This window comes from Neolamprologus brichardi, chromosome 16, assembly GCF_056152115.1.
Source record: "Neolamprologus brichardi isolate AB-2024 chromosome 16, ASM5615211v1, whole genome shotgun sequence".
NCBI classification, from domain to species: Eukaryota; Metazoa; Chordata; class Actinopteri; order Cichliformes; family Cichlidae; genus Neolamprologus; species Neolamprologus brichardi.
In genome coordinates, this window is record NC_142119.1 from 28,251,725 (window position 1) to 28,274,107 (window position 22,383).

At 38.8% G+C, this 22,383-nt stretch overlaps 1 protein-coding gene across 3 annotated transcripts in view; it reads left to right on the forward strand.

Annotated features, from left to right (window-relative positions):
- The window catches only part of erbb4b (erb-b2 receptor tyrosine kinase 4b), a 309,821-nt gene that overhangs the window by 232,218 nt on the left and 55,220 nt on the right, over positions 1–22,383 (forward strand). For all 3 annotated transcript variants that reach the window (XM_006802355.3, XM_035912788.2, XM_035912787.2), the window contains exons 15-19: positions 1,073–1,227; positions 2,360–2,404; positions 7,714–7,846; positions 12,137–12,259; positions 14,280–14,378. In XM_006802355.3, coding sequence (XP_006802418.2) covers positions 1,073–1,227; positions 2,360–2,404; positions 7,714–7,846; positions 12,137–12,259; positions 14,280–14,378 — 555 coding nt within the window. The remainder of the gene's footprint in view (positions 1–1,072; positions 1,228–2,359; positions 2,405–7,713; positions 7,847–12,136; positions 12,260–14,279; positions 14,379–22,383) is intronic.

The following is a 22,383-nucleotide window of genomic DNA, read 5'->3' on the forward strand; positions in this document are numbered from 1 at the left end:
AAATGTATTGTTTTCTGTTGAGCAAAGTTTCAACCTGTGTAACTTCGTGACTAACTTTAATTTGTGTTGCAAAGAGTCCTTAAGCAGTTCAGTTGGGATGGATTTGATTGTTGAAGTTGGCACATAGAATTATGTGTCTGTGGGTCATTTATTGTTATTTATTGTGTATATACAAGTAAGAAATCAGTGTTGCTTATGTGACTCACAGCTATGGCTGTTTGTTCGCTTTCCAACCATTGTGCTTATGTATGTATATTGTCTGTAAGTACGATGTTCTTTAGGCCTGCTGATGTTTCGAGGCCCGTCTGTGAGATTCTTTCACCTCTCTTCCTCTCCCTTCCTACCCCCTCCTTCGCCTATATTAGCTCCATAAATCCTGTTCTAGGCGGATTGTTATGGTCATTGTGTGTGCTGTGAGCGATGGTTATTATCTGCCTGCTCTGCTCACACAGCTTTATGATGCTCGTATGCTTTCTTCCTCTGCTCCCAGTTCTCTCTCTCTCTCTTCTCTCTCTCTCTCTCACTATATCTTGTTCAACCTTACTCTCTCTGTAAATCTGAATGTCCAGTCTCTCTCCTTCGCTTATTACTCCGCAGCACTTCCTTTATTTTTCTCATCTCTCCTCCACTCCACCAGTTCCACCTTCTGTCTTTTGCCGCTTGTTATCGCGTTTTCACTCTTAAGCTTCCACTGCTTCACAGATTTAAAAGAAAAATCATAAGTAACTAACAATAACCCGAAGTTTGTTCAACCTGACAGATTTGTCCTTCCTATTTGTTTAATGATATCAGAAAAATCAACAGTCTGTACTTCCAGCAAAGGATGCTTGAAATAAGTACATGAAAGTAGAAACTGACACCTTACCAAGTGATAAAAAGCTGTCAAGAGGAAGTCAGACTTACCAGCGATAAAACTAATCATACTCTCATTTTAAAAAATCTAGCACATATGACAAAATCAGTTTACAACAAGTTATGGTCCATACATGGTAAGTTTTCATGTAGGAAAATAAGGTTTCACAATTAAACAAACAAAAATAAATAAATAAAAATCTTTTTTCTTTTTACGAAGGGCCCAGAGCATTGTGTGAAATGCCTTCATTTCAAAGACGGTCCAAACTGTGTGGAAAAGTGTCCCGATGGCCTGCAAGGTGCCAACAGCTTCATCTTCAAGTACGCTGAAGCCAACAACGAATGCCATCCTTGCCATGCTAACTGCACCCAAGGGTAAGTGCAGACAGGAAAAGGACAAGTTAGAGATGTGGGGAGTAATCAGCTTAGAGTAACGTCGTCACAAGACGTGGATTTGCACACCACTCGCCCCGCAAGCAGTTGCTACATCACTGTTTTATTTATTTTACCAAAGTGACTAGTTGCTAACAGAATATTCATGCTATGTTTTCTCATGCTCATATTGCAAGCGAAATTTGACCTTCATATATTTAGTGGTTGAAAAGCACATGCTCGCAAAGCTCTTGCCAGCCATAGTCTGCAATCATAAAATTATAGTCCGAACGTCTTGCAAGACATGTGAGATAAATAAAGAAGTGAAGCAGAAAATGAACCTGAAGAGAAAAAAGAATGAAAGTAAGGGTAGTTAATACCCTGCTACTCTCCACTGCTCACTAGCCACTGATCGCTCAATGTAATATTCAACAAGGTTTGGTTTGGGAAGACATCATTTTGTATTTAACTCCACGGGGAGTTTATGTCACTTCCCTGTGTGTTATTTCTCCTCTTGTGAGTGACAGCACCCAGCTCACTTAAGCATAACAATGTTGTCGTAAATGGAAAACACCAGGCTGACACTGTCACAGGTACAGCTTCATAAGCAGGGCCGCCTCCCAGAGAAGCAAAAAACCCAATAAGCTGATGGAGGGGGAGGGATATATATTCTGAGTGGGAAAGGGACAGAGCCGGAGGCTTCCAAACATTCAAAAGAGCTACTAAATTTCAGAGACAGTATATGTGACGTGTGATGCCACTGAAAGATTAACACAAGGCGACTGGTGAAGCATCCAACAGATTTGGTTAGTTTTCATTAGAAGTCAGTATAACTTTGTAATCTGTCACTCTAAAAGTAAACTCTTAGTGAGTTCTAAAGCAAGGCTAAAAATGGTAGCCAACAAGGCTTTTATTCACATTTGTGCCACACTTAAGGCAAAACGCATTAGTCATATAAAAGGTATCGTTGTTGTATTGACATCTGCTCTACAATGAGCAAGCAAAAACATCTCTGACAGTCAACACTCTCTGGCTAATTTTGGCTGCCTGTGTGTTATGGCAACATTTTTATATATGCGATATTAATGTTTGAATAGGATCAAATACAGCATTTGTCCTGTATTTATTTACTAAGGTGTATTGGACCGAGACTTCAAGACTGCATCGGCTGGATGGACAGGTACAAAATTCCTTTTCTTGGATCCCTCTATTATGTGCTTACGTACAAACGCACCTAAACAGAAGTACACACACGCACACACATAGAAGAACCGTACAGTAAGCAAAGTCTCTGATTAATGGATAGCTCTAAGGCCCCAAATCCCTGTGAGGTCCTTAATGCTTCTCTTTGCACGGTTGTGTGTGCGTGTCTGTGTGTGCTGCGCACGTGTGTGTGTGTGCCTGGTTGTTGATAAATTGATTGTGCTTTAGCATTTGTTCTGAAGCTGGGGGGAGAAAAGGCAAGAAAATGCTGCTCATAGTTTGCAGCAAATAGATTCAAGACTTCATAAGTGATGCAGTTTGGAATCAAGTGGTGCTAAAAATTGTTGCGTGGCGTTTTGAGGAATGATTAAAAAAAGAGGCTGTTAGGCAAGAGGAACAGCCTGCAGTTCACTATTTTGCAATGGAGATTTCCAGAACATCAAAAAGAATACTTTATACAAATTTCAGGTAGAAGGTAAATGCAATGGGATGACTATCAAAGTGGGTGTCAAAAAAAGTGAAACGAAAGAAGCTTTTACTGTCTTGCAGCCAGTGTTGGGAAGGTTACTTTTAAAATGTATTCCATTACAGAATACAGAATACATGCCCCAAAATGTATTCTGTAACGTATTCCGTTACGTTACTCAATGAGAGTAACGTATTCTGAATACTTTGGATTACTTAATATATTATCATGCTGTTTACAACTACATGAATGTACTATTGCTGTGATTTATTACTGTTACTGAAGGTCCGCGGCTCCAAACCGTAGGAAAGGGACCTCTGGCTAATACGTCGGGTTCTGTGTCGGGCTCGTAGCCGAAAACTAGCTTTACTTTGTTGTCTGGGTCAACTTTGCCAGAGAGAGACAGAGAGAGGCGTTGAAAGGCTGCTCCAACGGAACTTATTGTTTTTGGAGGAAAACACGAACACGGTGTACAGTCGAGTCTTAATAGCTTACCTACAACTGGGTTCGTCAGGCACTCTTCTTGGCTGCAGTGGTTATTATTATATTTACATGCTTCCAGCTCCCGTTTTTGCTCCATGACAGCTCATACTTTTCCTTTTTCTCCCTCCTCGCGCTCACAGACACAACGGGTATGGCAGTCCATTCTCCCTGCAGCACGGACTACACTGCCCGTGATGCTACATTCTTTAGAGCTATACCGCTAGCATTCTGCCTATTAGCTTAGCACAACAACAACAACAAAAAGGCCTCTCTCACCCAGGAAACACGCAGAGAGAGCGTCACCGTGTAATCATGGCAACCGTACCGCTGACACCTGGAACAACAGAACGTAGCTGTCAAACAAAACCCAAACAGTCCTGACCCGCCACAATATGAAACAGGGAAGTACCGCCGTGTAATCCATTTATTTCAACAAAGTAACTGTATTCTAAATACCACCTTTTTAAACGGTAACTGTAACGGAATACAGTTACTCATATTTTATATTTTAAATACGTAACGGCGGTACATGTATTCCGTTACTCCCCAACACTGCTTGCAGCACAGCATACATTCACATAGAGATAATCACTGTAAAGGCATTTACTGTATATTCCGCCTGATACTGACCAATCAGTATTCAGTATCTTGAAGCTTCTACCGTAGCTCAAAAAAAACAAGTCATAGCCTTCAAAAGACTAAATCTACAAGTGTGTTTCTGAAATAATATTTGGGAAACTGCCAGCAGGATGAATGGGGACTGCAGCAGATGGCTGAAAGTAACTATCAGGCGACCTTGTGAAGAGATCAGCTTTTATCAGATCTCTGATAGCTCTGGCCAGGATGTAGCTGTAGCCACAGCTATCAGGTCTAGTTGCCGGCTCTGATGTGTCACACAAGTAGTAAATCTGTTAACTGTTAGATGTGTCATTTTTAAGCATAGCTGAAAGTGTCATGTCATTACACAAAGCCCGTTTTTCTTTCTTTTTTTTTTACACAATATCTTCTAATGGCAGTATTTCAGAAATTGCTGACCTACTGGGATTTTCCCACATAGCCATCTCTAGGGTTTATGGAGAATGTTCTGAAAAAGAAAAAAAATATGCAGCAGTTTTCTGGGTGAAATGCCTTGTTGATGCCAGAAGTTAGAGGAAAATAACTATACTTTTTCAAACTGAAAAAATGGCAAGAGTAAGTCAAATAACCATTTGTTACATCTGTGGTATGCAGAAGAGCCATTCCAAATGCACAGCACGTCAAACCTTGAAGCACATTGGCTAGAGCAGCAGAAGCCCTGACCAGGTGTCACTCCTGTCAGCTAAGAGCAGATAGGTGAGGCTACATGTTGCATTGGCTCAATAAAATCATACAATAGAAGGAAAAATCTTTCCCGGTTTGATGAATTTTGATTTCTGCGGCAACATTCAGTTTACGCAAACTGAAAACATGGATCCATCCAGCCTTTTATTAACAGTTCTGGCTGCTGGTGGTGGTGTAATTTGATGGGGGATACGGAGCCCAACCTTCAGGGTCCTTAGTGCCAAATGAGCATCATTTAAACACCACAGCCTATCTGAGTATTGTTTTTATGTCCATCCCTTTATGACCATAGAACATGCATCTTCCAATAGCTGCTTCAAGCAGAAAGCAGCAGACCATGCCACAAAGCTCACACCATCTCCAACTGGTTTCACACACAGCAGTGAGTTCTTAAAGGGCCTTGAAGTCACCACATCTCAGTCCAGTACAGTACCTTTGTAGTGAAGTGGGATTTTTGCATATGAATGTATAGCTGACGTCAAATCTGTGAGGAGTGTTTCCATCGTTTTGTCGAAATGTTTCAAATCTAGATCTAGTTCTGAGGGCAGGAGGAGATTCAACCCAGTGCTATCAAGTTTCTGCTGAGTGTGCAAAAGCCACCAAATTTGAGTGTATAGAATGAATTGCACGTTAGCTGTTTATCCCGATGCCAAATGACATTTGTCATTGTGAGAAAACCCTCATGTAGCTACTGCCAGTGGCATGCTGACGGTGTCTTTCACCATCAGTTTTCTTTTCATTCTATAACAATAAGACGTGCACAAAATTAACCGTGTGGCTTTCATTTCACACAAATTAGCTTCATTCCTCTGCTTTGAAATGTATCCGTAGTGAAACTGCAGTGCGTAAGTTAATGAAATCAAACATAATATTTACATTTACCACTCTCTCTTAAACTTTTCTGTTTAAGAAATTGATTGATATTTTGTGGAGAAAAACACAAAAAAACCATTGCTGTCTAGCTGAGAGTTAGATGGGAAGATCGATACCACTTTCATAACTGCCCATTAAATATGAAGGTAACACCAAGAGATAGATAACAGCATAAAGATGAGAAATGGGGAGAACAATTAGTCTAGGTTATTTTCCAAAATTGTCTACCAGCACCTCTAAAGCTCACTAATCATCTCGTTATACCATATCTCATTTGTTTAATCCATATAAAACCCAGATTGTAGAAGCAGTGCAGGGCTTCACAGGCATTATATGCTGGTGCATTTCACCCCCGGGTGCACTGAATTACTTTATTGTATTTACTAGCTGCCTAATCATTTCATTGTGGCAGCAAGAAACCAGTGTTGCTATCTGTGTATATACATATCACATGTAAATGATAAAGTAAGTGTGTTGGATCTGCAGATATTAGTAAGCCTCAAAAATAAGGTAAACGTCACCTGGTTGTAGGTTCAGAGCAATTTTAAAATGGATTTTAAAATGGCCTCAATCTCTTCTTTTCGATAAACAAACCTGTGCATGTTGGCAACGATCAAGCTGTTTCACCAAAGAATCGTGATGATGCCATGGAGTCACCAGGGAATTTTATAATTATCCAAAGTCTTTAGTGGATAATCTAAAGAACCACCGATTTTATATATCTAGATTATTTTTTTCTCCTTCACTGTTGGTTCCAAGACACAGATTGGGGTAAAATTAAGACTAGGATAACATATAGTGTCTAAGTAAGGTGTGATGCCACCACAACAGCTCCAGTCACAAATCATAGGATAAAGTTGATCAAGTTGACTCAAGTTAATTGTGATTCAGTGATAGTGATAAGAGGATAAATAGACCCAAGGCACACCAGAAAAAGCCCCGATCACAGCATAGCCACGACACTCGTCATTGCACCGATCAAATGTTCAGGCTGTGCCATTCCTTTGGTGCACAGCAGTGGTTATGGTCTTATTACATCTTGTATTGAAACTTTCAGTCACCATAAGAAGAGTAGCTCTTGCATACTGCACTAATGCCCAAACATCAGAGTCACTAAATGGGTACAACCATAATTTCTGACCCTAGTTATGTACTTGTGTCTTTTTGATAGCTCTAAATACAAATGTAACAATCTGTAATTTAGTCACTGTGCTATTGAAGCACTTATGAATAATGAAGTCTATGGGACTGAAAACATTAAACCCTCCTTGAAAGTCACTTGCAATCTTTTTACAAAATCTGAATCAATTGTGCCTGCTCAACATTTTTAGAAATCCAGTGGAGCATGCTAGGATAATAATTGCATAACTATACAATAATGTGTTGCACCTTTTCTGCTTTTTTCCCTTGAATTTTTATACCTGTCTCTATCTAAAGTAAGGTAATAGTGCCTGCGTGTCTTCATTGGTTAGACCCTCTTTCTTTTAACCATCACATGTATAGAGATTCCCCCTGTGCAGCCACAGACTGTGATGACAGAGAGATAAAGCATTCTTCATTTCCCATGAACAGGGCTGAATGTGATATCATTTTATAGAGGTGTATCCTTGAAGTCCGTAATATACAACCATGAATAACATCCTTATTTTGATTATGAACGGTTCTTCCGATAGATCAAATAAACCAGCCATGGCCAAGTATATCAGAAAGCCAACTCAGACAGTTTGAGGAGCATATCAGTAAAATTATTGAGATTCTTCATGTCAAGTGACAGCACCAGTGTGGTTCTGAGGATTCTCTTTGAAGATTTATTTCCATGTTTTTGATCTCAGCCCCGATTTTAATGAGAGGGCATGGAGGGATATTTGTTACCACATGAAGCTTAGTGGGAAAATACACAAAAACCGAAGGTGAAGAGGTTTTTAAGGGATCGGCCACATGGATATATATTGTAGAAACATGTTATGTGTGTTAATCTTTGTGCTTGTATAAGCTCGATGTTTGCTTGATGTATTTTTAGTTTAGTTTGTGTGTGTGTGTGTGATCTTCTATACTGATACCCAGTAATATTCTCCCTTTTCTGTAATTTCATTGCATGCCCTTTGTTCTTTATGTATTTTCCTTCTCCAATGTCTTTTCTTCAGAACCCCTCTGATTGCAGCAGGGGTAATCGGAGGACTCTTCATGGTGGTGATCATGGTACTCAGTGTAGCAGTGTCTGTGCGACGGAAGAACATTAAGAAAAAGAGGGCCCTTCGCCGCTTCCTGGAGACAGAGGTAAACAGGAAAGTGGATTAAGTTTAAAAAAAAAAAAAGCTGATGTTCCAGCAAGAAAGAGCATGCTGTTTGTTGCACTGAAAGATAATCAGAAACTAAGGACATAGGTTAAGTTACCTCGGCCCAAATTATGCTAAATGTTTTGTGTCAACAGAGATCTTATAGTATACGCCTCTGAAATTGAATCCCATTAGCGCAAATAAGTCTGCCATAGTTTTAAAGAACTAAAAGTAAAATTTATTACTTTAATCTTGGCTCTGTTTCTCGTATTTGTTTCCCTCTAATATGCCATGGTACTGTTATGCCTGGAGAAGATTACATAATCAAATTACAGGCTACATTGCAATTGGATTTATCAGTAAGTAAATACACCTGATTTTGTCCCCAAATCAACACGTTATCACAAACCATCCTTCCAGACTTTGAGGAGAGGTTACAGTAAAATGACCTATTCAGAAGAAAACAACAAATGTCAATAAATAAAGAAGTGTGGATATATCTTTGTTCACCAGGAAGTGCAAAATAGACAAATGAAAGTTTATTGCTGTCTACATCACCCCTACTGCTACACCTTTCACTATAGTGAGCTTGTTGTATTTAATTTGGGAAATGTAGGCCATTATTTATTAAAATGCGTCGATTTTTCCTTGTAAATGTATTCAGTCATTTCAAAGTTGATTGGAATTACGTACCAGTGTTTGGTTCATTAGTTAGTTTCCTCCTCTCAGACTCATTAATTCACAATCACAGAGCAAATGGATGGAAATGGTCTTCTTCACAAGATATTTGTTTTGCTTTTGAAACATATTACACATTGCTCATTATTTTAAAAAATGTAATGCACTATGTTACTTAATTAGTCTCCAGAGAAAATAATTTGTTACATTACTTTTGGAATACTTTTAATATGACCTAAGATAAATTGTCACATAATTACCATTTAAGACTATAAACCTATCTAACAAATGTTCCCATCATAATGAACACACATGTACAATGTGTCATTCTGTGCAATAAAAGTGTTTTGTTGGGTTTTTTTTTAAAGAAAGCCTTCATAATGCCACCGTCGTTACTACAGTGCAATTCATGACATTACTTTGTTATGTCAAAATGCGTAGACATAGGAAATATATATGGATGTGACGTTTTCCTTTGTATGTGCTTGCAGGCCTGTGCTTGTGCAAAATATGAGAAAAACAAGACTGAAAAAAGCAAAAAGAAATAAAATAGAGACTGACTGGTGGATTCTAAATAACTATTGCAGAACTGTAGAAAGTTTTAGAAACTCTGACGACTCAGGTTTGAATATCCTACAGTGCATTATAGGGGCACTTCTTTTAGGAAGAGCTAAGGGAGTATACCATTAGAAGAGGCAAAAGTACTCTTTCTTTATCTAAAAAAAACCAGAAGAGTACTTCATCTAATGTACTTATGTGTCCACATTGAGAATAAGGTCTCATTTCAGTGCTTTTCTCTATTCAGGGCACAAGTATCAGTGAAGAGTCTTGAAAAAAAAAATAGCATTAAGATGATAAATTATTATACTTCTTTTATACCCGTTCATATTTGGTCCACCCTTAAACTGCCACTATTTCTTGAGTACTTACATTAGTCTCTTTTTAGTAGTCATACATAAATTCAGGCACTATTTTAATATATTACAGAGCCTTTCGTGTTACATGTCATGTATTTAATAAAAAATACTGTATTTATGGCCCAGTAATTGTATTAGATGCTCCAAAAGTAGTGGCTGGCTCCAAGGACAGATAAAGAAATAGAATGCAGGAGCAGAGAAGGAAATGGGAAATTGTTTTTTCTCTTTGAAACCATCCTGTCTTAATTTGTTTCTGGGCTGCAACAAAAAAAAGGATAATTTTTCTTTAATTTTTAGTATTTACATTAAATTATGCATTTTATGTAATTGCAGGGAAAGTCTTATATTGCAGGTTCATTGATTAATAGTCATTTGCTTAAAATAAAGTCTGAAACTAGTTAGTTTTCAGGCACTGCACATCAGTTTCACCCTAATCATATCACTATATAACAAATAATTTTAGACTTGTTAAAAGAAAATGTTGATGGACTATAGATCTAATCAGATCAGTCTGCACGTGAAATGTTTGTCTAATGGTTTTAATGTCATTTTGCCCAGCTCACCACATTAATAGAATAGCAACATATAAACTGCTTAAAACAATGAAGCAACACTTGAGCAATTTAATTTAGATTTTTGGTATGATTTTGAATTTAGTCTGCAAATGACTGAGCACTTTAGAGTCCACTAACCGTTGTTTTCAACAAATTACATTATTTTACTTACTGAATTTGAGTGCAATATTGCGGCAGGATCCCTTTGTTACAATAAGACAATTCACAAAATTCTTTTTGCTCTCAGATATTCCACAATCACCTGTTAGTGGAATTATTTTAGAGTGGAAGCATTTGCATTTAGGAACTGCAGCAACTCAACCACAAAATTGAAGACCACATAAAGTTACAGAGAAGGGTCGCTGAGTGCTGAGGTGTGTTGTGTGTAAAGGTTGCCATGGCTCTGATGATTCAATAATTGCACAGTGGCAAATAACATCAACACAAACACCGTGCACCGAGAGCTCCATGGCATGGTTTCCATGGACCTTGGACCCCCTGTATTTTTGCACATATAGTGTATGTAAACTTAAATATTTCATTCCTCAAGATCTGATATGTGGTGTTAATATTTTGGTCAGTATGTTTCAGGCAGCACTTGCTTCAGTTTCAGAAATGCTGTGTAGAGAGAGAAGGTGGATAGCTACATTTGCTGCTGTTCGGCTGCTACACAGCCTCAACATCTTCAGCACCACTTATGCTGGACAGCTCCCAGCACAGTGGAAATAGCATAGAGCTTTGCCTTTGTGTGTGTACGGTTAGATCATTTTAAAGACGTCTGTATTGTCCTGGGTGTGTTTGTGGCCCCCCAGCCTACTTGTTTCCACCCTGCAGAAGCTGATTTGTTATTCCATTTAAATGAAGAATGGCTATTGTTTTTAATCAAATGGTAACCATAAGCCAGAGGGACAGAAGCTGCCAAGCACAGCCAGGCTGATTTACACTCTGGCTGTTAGGCTCTCTCTGTCCTCTCTGCCTCTCTAATCTTCCGCCCTCTCCTTTAATTCTCCTTATATTGCTCCCTCACTTATGCTTTTGCATCCTCTGACTAATTCAGCAGCTCGCTTCTCCATCGCTGTCTTGTTGTTGTTTCTGCTACACTTCCTTTCCCGCTCCACATCTTCCTTCCTCCCTCCTCGGATATAATCTTTCTGCTTCTCCTACTATTTCATCTGTTTGTTCCTCCACTTGAGCAGTAATGAGACAACAAAAATTCCAACTCCCGTTCAGCTGCCTCAATTATCTGTCTCCCCCAGTCTTTCTCTGTTTTCATCCACCTTTCTCCATCACTCTCTTCTGTTCCCATGTAGTATCGCTTTCACTTCCTTTTACCGTAGAGAATGTCATAATAATGGTTCATCATAGTCTAGATTTATCTTCCTGGAAAAAAATTCCATTACAACCCTACTGTAACCAAAAGTGCAGGGGCAATAAATGTAACTACAACCGGCTGTCTTGATTTTTAGTAGATACACCTATAGAATCAATTTGAAACTCCAATGTCGCTTTATTCTTGAGTCACAAGTTTTTCAGAAAATTTGCCCTCTAACCTTGAGATTCAAACTCAGATTTTTAGTAGAAGCACCTGTAGTATAAATTTTACGTTGCTTCTTGAGTTATTCTTGAGTTATCAGTGTCACAAACTTGGGTGTTCATGTTGCCTGTCCACCCACCCAGTGTGTGTGTACTTTTCTTACCCACTGGAACCTTCCTCAAGAGTAAATGTTTTATTTGAGTCAAACTTTTGTATGAAATTACTCTTGTTTTTCTACAATTTAAATAGTAATTTTAGTTTTGTTATTGTAAAACCTGTTTCACTACCTGACTTCCTGGAATTTAGGTCACAGCTTTTAGAAACTGTCCTATCCTCTAAAGAAGGATTTTGCATGGAAGAAAGGTGTGTTTTATTTTGGGGTTTTAGTTGTTTTGTTTTGTTTTTTCTAATATGGAAGTGTGTTCCTGAAATCCTGAGAAGATAAATTGCATTTACTTGCTCAGCGACAAGTATCGCATATTGGACCAATCCTGTGATAAGTTGTGATGTTTTAATTTAAAGTATTGTGAATTAATCTTAGTAGCTTTTGTTATGTAGATTCTAGACTTGTCTTCCAGCACTCACTGACTTATTTATTGCATTCTTAGTTGGTGGAACCTTTAACACCCAGTGGAACGGCACCCAATCAAGCCCAGCTTCGCATCTTGAAAGAAACAGAACTCAAAAGAGTCAAGATCCTCGGCTCCGGAGCTTTTGGAACTGTTTACAAGGTAAAATACAATCAAATGTGAATTAATAGTGACTATTTGCATTTCAGCTTCAAATACTTGCTCTGCTCCTCTACTAAAAAGTGAGATCATGATGTCACATTGTGTTCACATTCTCACTTCATGAGAAAAAGACAAGAGGGACATTGCAGGATCATTAATGACAGGAAATGAGATGGAAGGCTGGAGGCGGGAGATGAAAAGAATAAGTAATAGCAGACACTGAGACCCCTGGGGTGACAGTGAAATAAGAGGTAGCTGAGGTCACCATAAGAGCAATGAAGGGTTGGGTAGAAGTTGGAAAAAAAAAATCTGAAATTAGAAAGAGCAGACTTTCTCTCACTGAAATTATAATTTGTCTTTTTTTGTGTCCACCCATTCTCATTGTAGCACTTTTTTTTTTAGGCCAGAGGTATGTGGCATCAGTGTATGTCCTTTTTCAAAGCAAGGTCTTGCATGCTCTCCTGGGAAATTTCAAGGCACTTCTAGACTTGTAAGGATATGCTGTATAGTCAGTTTCAAGTCTTATAGGTGAGCTATAGAACCCTGACAGGTCTTTTACAGGCAGAAAACATCAGACTTGTACCTAATCTCCATAGCTGAGAGTTCATAGGTTCAGCATTTAGACCAACTTGTAAACTGAGTGCTTTATAGGATGGCTCATACAGCTAAAACACAGTTAGTTAATTAAAGTGTAGCAATATTTAGGTTTATGTTTAATAAAACTAAGGCCTGTTCCTTGATTTGACCCATATCCATAGTTGGTGGCAATATGCCTAACTGGCTCAACTCAGCATTTCACCATTAAGAGAACAATTTGGAGCTATAGATTCTTCTGTCACATGTTCTGTCACAATGTGCAGTTCATGTGTTGCAACCCGCTCATAGATCCCAAGTACTTAAATAAATTAAGAAAGATGTGTGTAGGTCTGTATTAGTGGTGTAGCATAGTGATGGATGGCTAGGTATATGGTATACATTGTATGTGCAAAAAAAAAAAAACTCAAAGGAAAATTCAAAGCAAAACAGGATGACATGGCATGGAGATGGCATAGACACCTTCACAGGAGCAGAGCAGTATAGCAACAAAGGCGAGGTTCTTCTTTAAACAGCTGCACAGAACTCCTGCAACACAAAACACACAAACAAGTACTAATCCCTAAAGCAGGCTGTAACATATGTAAATAATTGCATGTGTTTTCTAAACATTTTAGAATAAAACGGTAAATTCTGTGTATGGATATGTTCTCCTCCTAATGTAAAATATGTCATTTTATTCTGCAGTGTTAGCTGTAGCAGCCCGTTTGCAGACGCAGTTTTAAATAAATGTGTTGTTAATAACCTGAGGTATTTACAAACCTGTAAACCATTTTTTCCAGTTAGAACATCGATGTCCAAGCTTTCATAAAGTGTGCCCTTAAATTATTGTGCTGAATAATGATCATCTGCAGAATTGCATGTAAAAGGGAACATAAAACTGCATCAAATCGATCGTCATTATCACCTTGGATAATTCTTTGATGGGATAGTTGTTTTTAGGCTGAGTGTGAAATCTAGGCCTTGTGTCACTCTGGATGTGTAGTCACATAAGGGTGGAACACATTTTAATCACTTTGAAAAAGTTGAGAGGTACTTTATTTTTCTCCTCTTTCAAATATTCCATCCACTTTGGCAGCTGTTAAATCACTTTAAACCTCCCTAAAATTAGATACTTCAAAATGATTAAATAGTTTTGCCCAAGTCTTTTTGAAGGGCGAAATAACCTTAATCGTACAGCATGCAGTTCATTTTTATAATCAGCCAGTGAGAATATGGAATGTTGTTATTTATAAAGCTGACAAAGTAGAATGTAAAACGCTCAATTTATTGAGATTCCTGCTGTTCCTCCAGGAGTTATAATACTTTTTTTTAAACATCATTTCTGTGAGTAGAGGATTTGTGACTGTGCAATTAGTGTAATGACTCATCATCATGTTGTGTGTGTGTGTATGTGTGTATGTGTCTGTGTGCGTTTCTTCTTTAGGGTATCTGGGTCCCAGAGGGGGAAACTGTGAAAATCCCTGTTGCCATTAAAATCCTAAATGAGGCCACGGGACCCAAGGCTAATGTGGAATTCATGGATGTGAGTATCTTGAAAACAAAATCCAAAAAAAGAGACTTGACAATACAATTCAAACTCAGCTTTTATAAAGATAACATATACGCAGGTAAATTGCAAGCTAAATATCATGTAGTTTGTACACCTTTTGTTCCAAAGCCTGTTGGTCACACTGTTTAAAGGTGCTGCAATTTATACATACAGTATGTAAGGTAGTGAACACTGACCTTTTCTTTTAAAGGCCTTTAACCAGCTGTACATTGAATTCGTTGCTGACAGGTTTACTTCAGTTTAGCGCTAAACTAGCCTACAAAAGCACTACACAGATGGTTGTAAAGTGAAATCTCTAACAACTAAAGTTGAACCCCACAAACAGCAGACTAGAAACCATAAAGGGCCTGTAGGAGCCCTACATATGCAGACATACCATGCCATGGGCTCCTAGCACAGTGCACTAGGCCCCATTTATAAAACATTCACATCTTGGCTCATTTCAAAAGGAAGAGTGAAAAAAAAAATCAAAATTATTACCCTGTGATGATGCAATGCAGATGAAATAACTCATATCAACACACGTACCCATGCACGCATGCACACACGCACACACATTGAAAGCGACCCACTTGCGCTCATGTTTTGCACTTAGTTTGACAGTCTAAAAGGAAGAGTTTTGGAGGGTTAGCATTTCTATTTTTATCACGATGTCTTTGATGAATATCCCATATGTGTTTAATTTATGTTCCAAGTGCTTTGGGAGGTTGTCTGACAATCAGAAAATCAGACAGAGAAATGAGATAACAACATGTAGGGGCAATAGAAACAGTGGAGATAACGTATATAACAGCAGAAAGGCATGTGTCCATGTGGATCTACTCATAAACTTGGTTCATTTTCCCCATAAATAGTTTTGGGGTTTCTTTTCTCTTTTTAAGAATACCTTCCATCACCTCTGTCTAGATCCACAGTCGTCTTCTAATGACTGACTGCTGAGCAGCTGGGGGCTCAAGCTTCTGCTCCAGGGAACACCAGTGGTAGTTACAAAGGGAAAGCAGAGTGCCATTCATTTACTTTGCCATCCATTATTTTCCAGGCAGACTGGGATTTCTGACTGGTGACCTTCTAGCTGCAGGCCACTCAATGCCCCAGTCTCACTTGCCACTGACTGTTTGAAGAATGTCACAGAGAATTGATTGTCTTTCAACATGTGTGTGTGTGGTTGGTTCTGTGTAGGAGTTTGCCACTCCTTACCTGTGGTGCAGTAAGAGAAGGGAACCTCTCTTTTTTTATGGCTAACAATAAAACCCTGTCTCCTTTCAGCAAGTGCTTGGCAAAAGGAAAGGGTGCAGTACCGCCATGTGTGTATCGATCTGCATGCATTTAGGAGTGTGCATGTTTGTGTATCCAATAAGGATAACAGCTAGAGCATGCTATTCCTTTAGTTTTGATTAAAGATAATTAAAATCTTATTTTCTTTTTTATGTTAATAATATTAATGTTTTACTCAGGTATTATTCTCCAAGGCCCTCCAATATATCAGTTTTAATAATGTGAGACATCCATACAATGCACAAAATGCAGCAATCTATAAAGCACTTCTCAACAGTGATCCACAGAAAAGAGAAAAAGTTTCAGTTTAGCTTTTTTTTTTTTAAACAAATTGTTTTAATATTATTACATACTAATACAATTCTGAAGACTTGTAACTACCTTATTTCAGTTTACCTTCATGACGAGCTACAGAAGTAGCACAAGTTTGTAAAAACAGTGTTTCCTAATGCTTGTATTTAATTGTAACAGCGAAATTACAATTCAGTGGGGATGTAAACTTTATACACTCAGTGTACAAAAAAGAACAACCCCTGCAAATCCCTTTTTGTGTTTTATATAACTGTTATCTCAGCCCAACAGTAGTGCTTTCCAGGGCCTAAAGAGATGTTCACAGGGTTTGTTATTCACAGACACATTCTCTCTCTCTCTCTCTCTCTTTTACAATACCTAACCACAACTACTACTGGCCCTACCTCTCCACCTAATGGCTTTAAAGTCTATTGTCACAAGTCCTCATGTCATGTGTTTTTCAATTAGTATAATTCTTGTATATACTTATTTTATATATAAAAACCTCAAGAAATGCTATTTAGGATGCTGTGGAAGTATTTCGTTTTCTGGATAATAGCTCACAGAAGGGATCTGAATAGGATGCAGGGCTAACAGATTACAGGATAACCCACTGCAGTGCTAAGTAAACACCACAATATAAATTTGCTTGTAAGGAATCCTGCAGGCAGAAAGGAAAAGCCAGTCAGTCAAAGACTTTGGCCTAATTTACCATTACCCTCAGTGTAACTATACCCATCACTGGCATGTAAACAGGGACCTCATTATGTAAGCATTGTGACAGATGAGCCATATCAGTTCTAAAATGTATAGTGGTTGCATCTCTCTGTCAGTGTTCATTGGAGCTTTATGCATTGATTCTCTCCCCAGTAAAAGCAAACAGCCACACCTGCCTGTCTTGTGTATTTTGGCGTATACCTACCCACCCGATGATGAATTTTCAATTGTTGTAAAGTTGCAGGTGACCAAATGAAAGCCTGTTTCTGTCTTTTGGAGAGTTTCTATACCATGGGATTAATAGGGGTCTGTTAGTGTTCATGTTGCCATCATATGCAATATTACAAACTTCAGGTATAGTTGCTTTGAGTCTACATACTGTAGAGTATAACAGAAAGATTTCATAATACACAACATCAGCACAAAGAAACCATTGCTCTGTATTTAAAGGCAAATATTCCTGATTTGCAGCAATCTGACCTTGGTCTATTTACATTTTTTTTTGCTTACTACATAGAATGCTGACAATCTCAAAGTGCGAAGTCACTTTGATGTCAAGGTTTTGAATAAAATTCCACTGTTTTTGACTGAGTGGAACCTTGCTGTTCACTTCAAGAGGAACTTCAACCTTAAACAGAATAAGGGGTCCTATGATCTTTGGCAGTTCAGTCTATGCTGGTAAACATGATGAATTTTCTAGAAGTGTGAGTCTGGCATTTGTCTTCTGACATTCTGACCCAGTACAACATATTGTGAAAAAGGTGCTAGTGTGTATATACAGTGGCTTGCAAAAGTATTCGGCCCCCTTGAACTTTCCCACATTACAGCCACAAACATGAATCAATTTTATTGGAATTCCACCTGAAACACCAACACAAAGTGGTGTACACGTGAGAAGTGGAACGAAAATCATACATGGATTCCAAACATTTTTTACAAATCAATAACTGCAAAGTGGGCTGTGCGTAATTATTCAGCCCCCTGAGTCAATACTTTGTTGAACCACCTTTTGCTGCAATTACAGCTGCCAGTCTTTTAGGGTCTGTCTCTACCAGCTTTGCACACAATCCTTGCACATTCTTCTTTGGAAAACAGCTCCAGCTCAGATTAGATGGACAGCGTTTGTGAACAGCAGTTTTCAGATCTTGCTACAGATTCTCGATTGGATTTAGATCTGGACTTTGACTGGGCCATTCTAACACATGGATATGTTTTGTTTTAAACCGTTCCATTGTTGCCCTGGCTTTATGTTTAGGGTCGTTGTCCTGCTGGAAGGTGAACCTCTGCTCCAGTCTCAAGTCTTTTGCAGACTCCAAGAGGTTTTCTTCCAAGATTGCCCTGTATTTGGCTCCATCCATCTTCCCATCAACTCTGACCAGCTTCCCTGTCCCTGCTGAAGAGAAGCGCCCCCAGAGCATGATGCTGCAACCACCATATTTGACAGTGGGGATGGTGTGTTCAGTGTGTTCAGAGTAATGTGCAGTGTTAGTTTTTCGCCACACATAGCGTTTTGCATTTTGACCAAAAAGTTCCATTTTGGTCTCATCTGATCAGAGCACCTTCTTCCACATGTTTGCTGTGTCCCCCACATGGCTTCTGGCAAACTGCAAACAGGACTTCTTATGGTTTTCTGTTAACAATGGCTTTCTTCTTGCCACTCTTCCATAAATGCCAACTTTGTGCAGTGGACGACTAATAGTTGTCCTATGGACAGATTCCCCCACCTGAGCTGTAGATCTCTGCAGCTCATCCAGAGTCACCATGGGCCTCTTGGCTGCATTTCTGATCAGCTCCTTGTTCGGCCTGTGAGTTTAGGTGGACGGCCTTGTCTTGGTAGGTTTACAGTTGTGCCATACTCCTTCCATTTCTGAATGAGCACTTGAACAGTGCTCCGTGGGATGTTCAAGGCTTGGGAAATCTTTTTGTAGCCTAAGCCTGCTTTAAATTTCTCAATAACTTTATCCCTGACCTGTCTGCTGTGTTCTTTGGACTTCATGGTGTTGTTGCTCCCAATATTCTCTTAGACAACCTCTGAGCCCGTCACAGAGCAGCTGTATTTGTACTGACATTAGATTACGCACGGGTGCACTCTATTTAGTTATTACCACTCATCAGGCAATGTCTATGGGCAACTGACTGCACTCAGACCAAAGGGGGCTGAATAATTACGCACACCCCACTTTGCAATTATTTATTTGTAAAATATGTTTGGAATCATGTATGATTTTCGTTCCACTTCTCACGTGTACACCACTTTGTGTTGATCTTTCACTTGGAATTCCAATAAAATTGATTCATGTTTGTGGCTGTAATGTGACAAAATGTGGGAAAGTTCAAGGGGGCCGAATACTTTTGCAAGCCACTTTTTTTTCCTGTAGGAGATGTTTCAGGAGTATGTTAGGTGTTTGGCCATTTAGTACCTGTACATATAGCGGATGTACAGTAGATCCACAGGATCTCATCTCTAATTTTTGGAGATGATGTGGTTCTGTTGCTTTCAACAGGTGGTGGTCCCCAAGTCCCACTGGAGTGGGTGTTCAGCGTTAAAGTGTAGAGTGTCCACTCCGTTCAGAGACTAGTTGCTGCCCCAAGTGGAGGAGTGAAAGTGTATTGGAGATTATAAGAGATTATGTCCCTCAGCTGGACTGGGAAGCCTCTGTGTTCCCCTGGATGAGTAGGAGGAGATACCTGGGGAGAGGGAGGCCTGGACTCCAAGTGTACACCAAGTGAACCAAAATGTCTTCCTAAAGAAATCACATCCGAAGCTACAACCATTCGGTGTAGGGCAGGTCCAATAGAAGTAAGATGATATAAGATTATGATTAGTTTAAATTTTGTGACCTCTGAATATTTATGGTAAAAGGTAACAGAATGCAAAACATACTTAGCAACCCAAAGATGGTCAGATCAAACTTTAGCATACATCTGGCAGTTAAGTTGGATTGTGGTCTGATCACCACTCTGGAGTTCATTTTGAGATCACTGCCTCCAAAAGGTCTCAGTTTAACTGTTGTGAACTGGACCAAGGCTACGTCCACACGTACACGGGTATTTTTGAAAACGGAGATTTTCCGTTTTCGTTTTAAAAAATAATCCCGTCCACACATAAAGGCAGAAATGAAGGAAAACACTGCTAGGAACATGCCAAAGCAGCAGGTGGCGATATATTCCTAACCGTGCAGAAATGTTGGCCAATCAGAAGTCTAGAAGCCTCGATGGGAAAAAGTAAACAAAGCTGGGGCATAGAAGCAGAACCGAGTGTATGTGTGGAGGGACAGTAACTGTGTGTGTATATGTAAGCATTTAAACACTGCAGAGAGTACAATTAACAGTATTGTAGAAATTTATTTCACCGAAACAATAACGTGGCGCACAGTGTGACGTCAAAAAATGCGTACACCTTTGACGCTGCGTTTTTCTCGTCCACACGTAAATGCAAAAACTGAGTTTTCAAAAATATCCACCCTGGCTGGAGTTTTTAAAAATCTCCAATTTCAGTGACCAAAAACGCAGTTTACGTGTGGACAAAAGGTGCAAACGCATAGAAAAATCTGCGTTTTCAAAAATACCCGGGTACGTGTGGACGTAGCCCAAATGCGATTGCACAAATGAACTTCACCAGGGAAAATGAGCCAGAGTTTGATTTAAATTGATTAGGCAGCACAGGTGTGAAAACACCCTTAGACCATCTAAAGCTTGACTTCAGCAGATGACAGAAATCAGTTATGGTCAGTCCAAAACTGAGGTCCTCGATAACACAGAAAGATATGTGCACCAGTTTCCAAAAAACATACATATGTGTCAGAATCTTAGTTCTCTGTTCTCGCAGTGAATATTCTGACAATAATTAAAAGTTTATAATCTTATATATTGTTTACAGTGCAATACAAAAGTGTTCATTCAAACTGGTACTGTACTTTTGATAAAAACAATTAAAAAAAAAAAAGGTTTAATATGGTAATGCTTCATATGAATAATAATTGTGAATTTTCGAGAGTTATAGTAGTATTTGTCTTCATTAGCTTTGGCTTTTCTCGCTCTTCATAAATTCATTTTGTTCTCGTCAACTAAACCACATGCACAAACAAGTCATAAAACAATCATGAAAGAATGCAGAATAGCCTGACCTATGAGGAAATGTTGTTTTGAGTATGAATTTTATTTAGGGAAAGAAACATTCAAACTCTTATCAAACTGATAGAAAAAATTACCTTTGTGAGAGTGGTTCATCTCAGTTTTGGTGACACAGCATATCAGTAAGAAATAAGGGGGGAAGACCAGACACTGTCAGAGATGATAAATGTGTGTTCAAGAGGCTCGTCTGAGCTAACATTAAGGTTGACGTAAATATCACAAAACACAGCAGATACCTAAATCTGTGTGTTGCCTTTGCTTCTAGGCCACCAAGAAAAACATTGGCATAAAAGCATTCATGGTCTTACAAATTTGATTTTAACTAGTGAAATCTTTGTTTAATGGAATCCCTGCAGCAACAAATATTGACAGATGAAAGGGAACAACATCCTAATGATATAGTGATTCATCAATATTAAAAGTTTATAATCTTCAAACATCAAGCTACAATAACAATTGTACTAAAAACAAGTTTTAGTTAAAATCGCTCATCTAAAAGCAGATACAGAAACTTTGTTACATATGAAGCTGAAGTTTACTGCATTAGTCCAGAGTAGCTGACTCTTTGTAGCAGGCCATGAGTAGAGGCTGGCACAAGGTTCAGAAATGAGTTGGCTTGGAGACCTAACTGGTGTAATAATAAGGAGTTGACCTGAAGCACAGGAGACACGCATTACAAAAGGACTCAACGGTTTAGAGACCAAAATGCAAGAGCTAGAATTTGGCCATCACACATGTACCACATGGGATACTGAACATGTAGTGAAGAGACTTGATGTGAAGATGAGTCTCAGGTGTGTCAGTTCAGTGAGCGCTGCGAGTGCTGGAGTTGCCACAACCAGCACTCACACCAGACAGCCAAAGCTGTTTCCAGGTTATTTTCAAAAGAGTGTCACACTGTAGACTAAAACAAGACATCAGAATAAATATAAGAAAACACAATTTTCAAGCTTGTGTCCTAATGCAGGTGTATTATTTTAAAAGTGGGGCTGGACAAAAACATCATTTAGCATCAAATTCTTCTTTGGCTAAAGTGAAAGGGAAGCTTATCATACTTGTGGGGTGATGCCACCATGTGCTGCTCCACTCAATATGTCCCTGCAGACAAAGAAAAACAGACAGGAACTATGAGGAAGAGATGAGTAGAAATGTGAAGAGAGAGAGAGATGATGAAGTGCTGCTAGGATCCGTGTCATTTTTTTTTAATGTAGTGGTCTCCTCAGGTATGTAATTAGCTTTCCCAGTAATAAAATACTTCTTGAAACTCAACTTGTAATTCAGGCAGTGAAAAGTGCCATCTTCTTATCCATTCACAATTTGGAGAACTAAAAGAAACAGCATTTCTTTTATTATTAAATAAAAAAATATTACCAGTAGAAAGAAAAACACAGATAAATGTATTTCAGTCTTTTCTGCAGCCAAATTGTTTTGGCACAGTTTACCTCATGCCCATCACACAATCTGACATGTTTCTAATAAATAGCATATTTTTTATGTGTTTATTGAAAATGACGACTGTTGGAAATAAACATTGCTGACATACTGTTACAGATTAAAACAG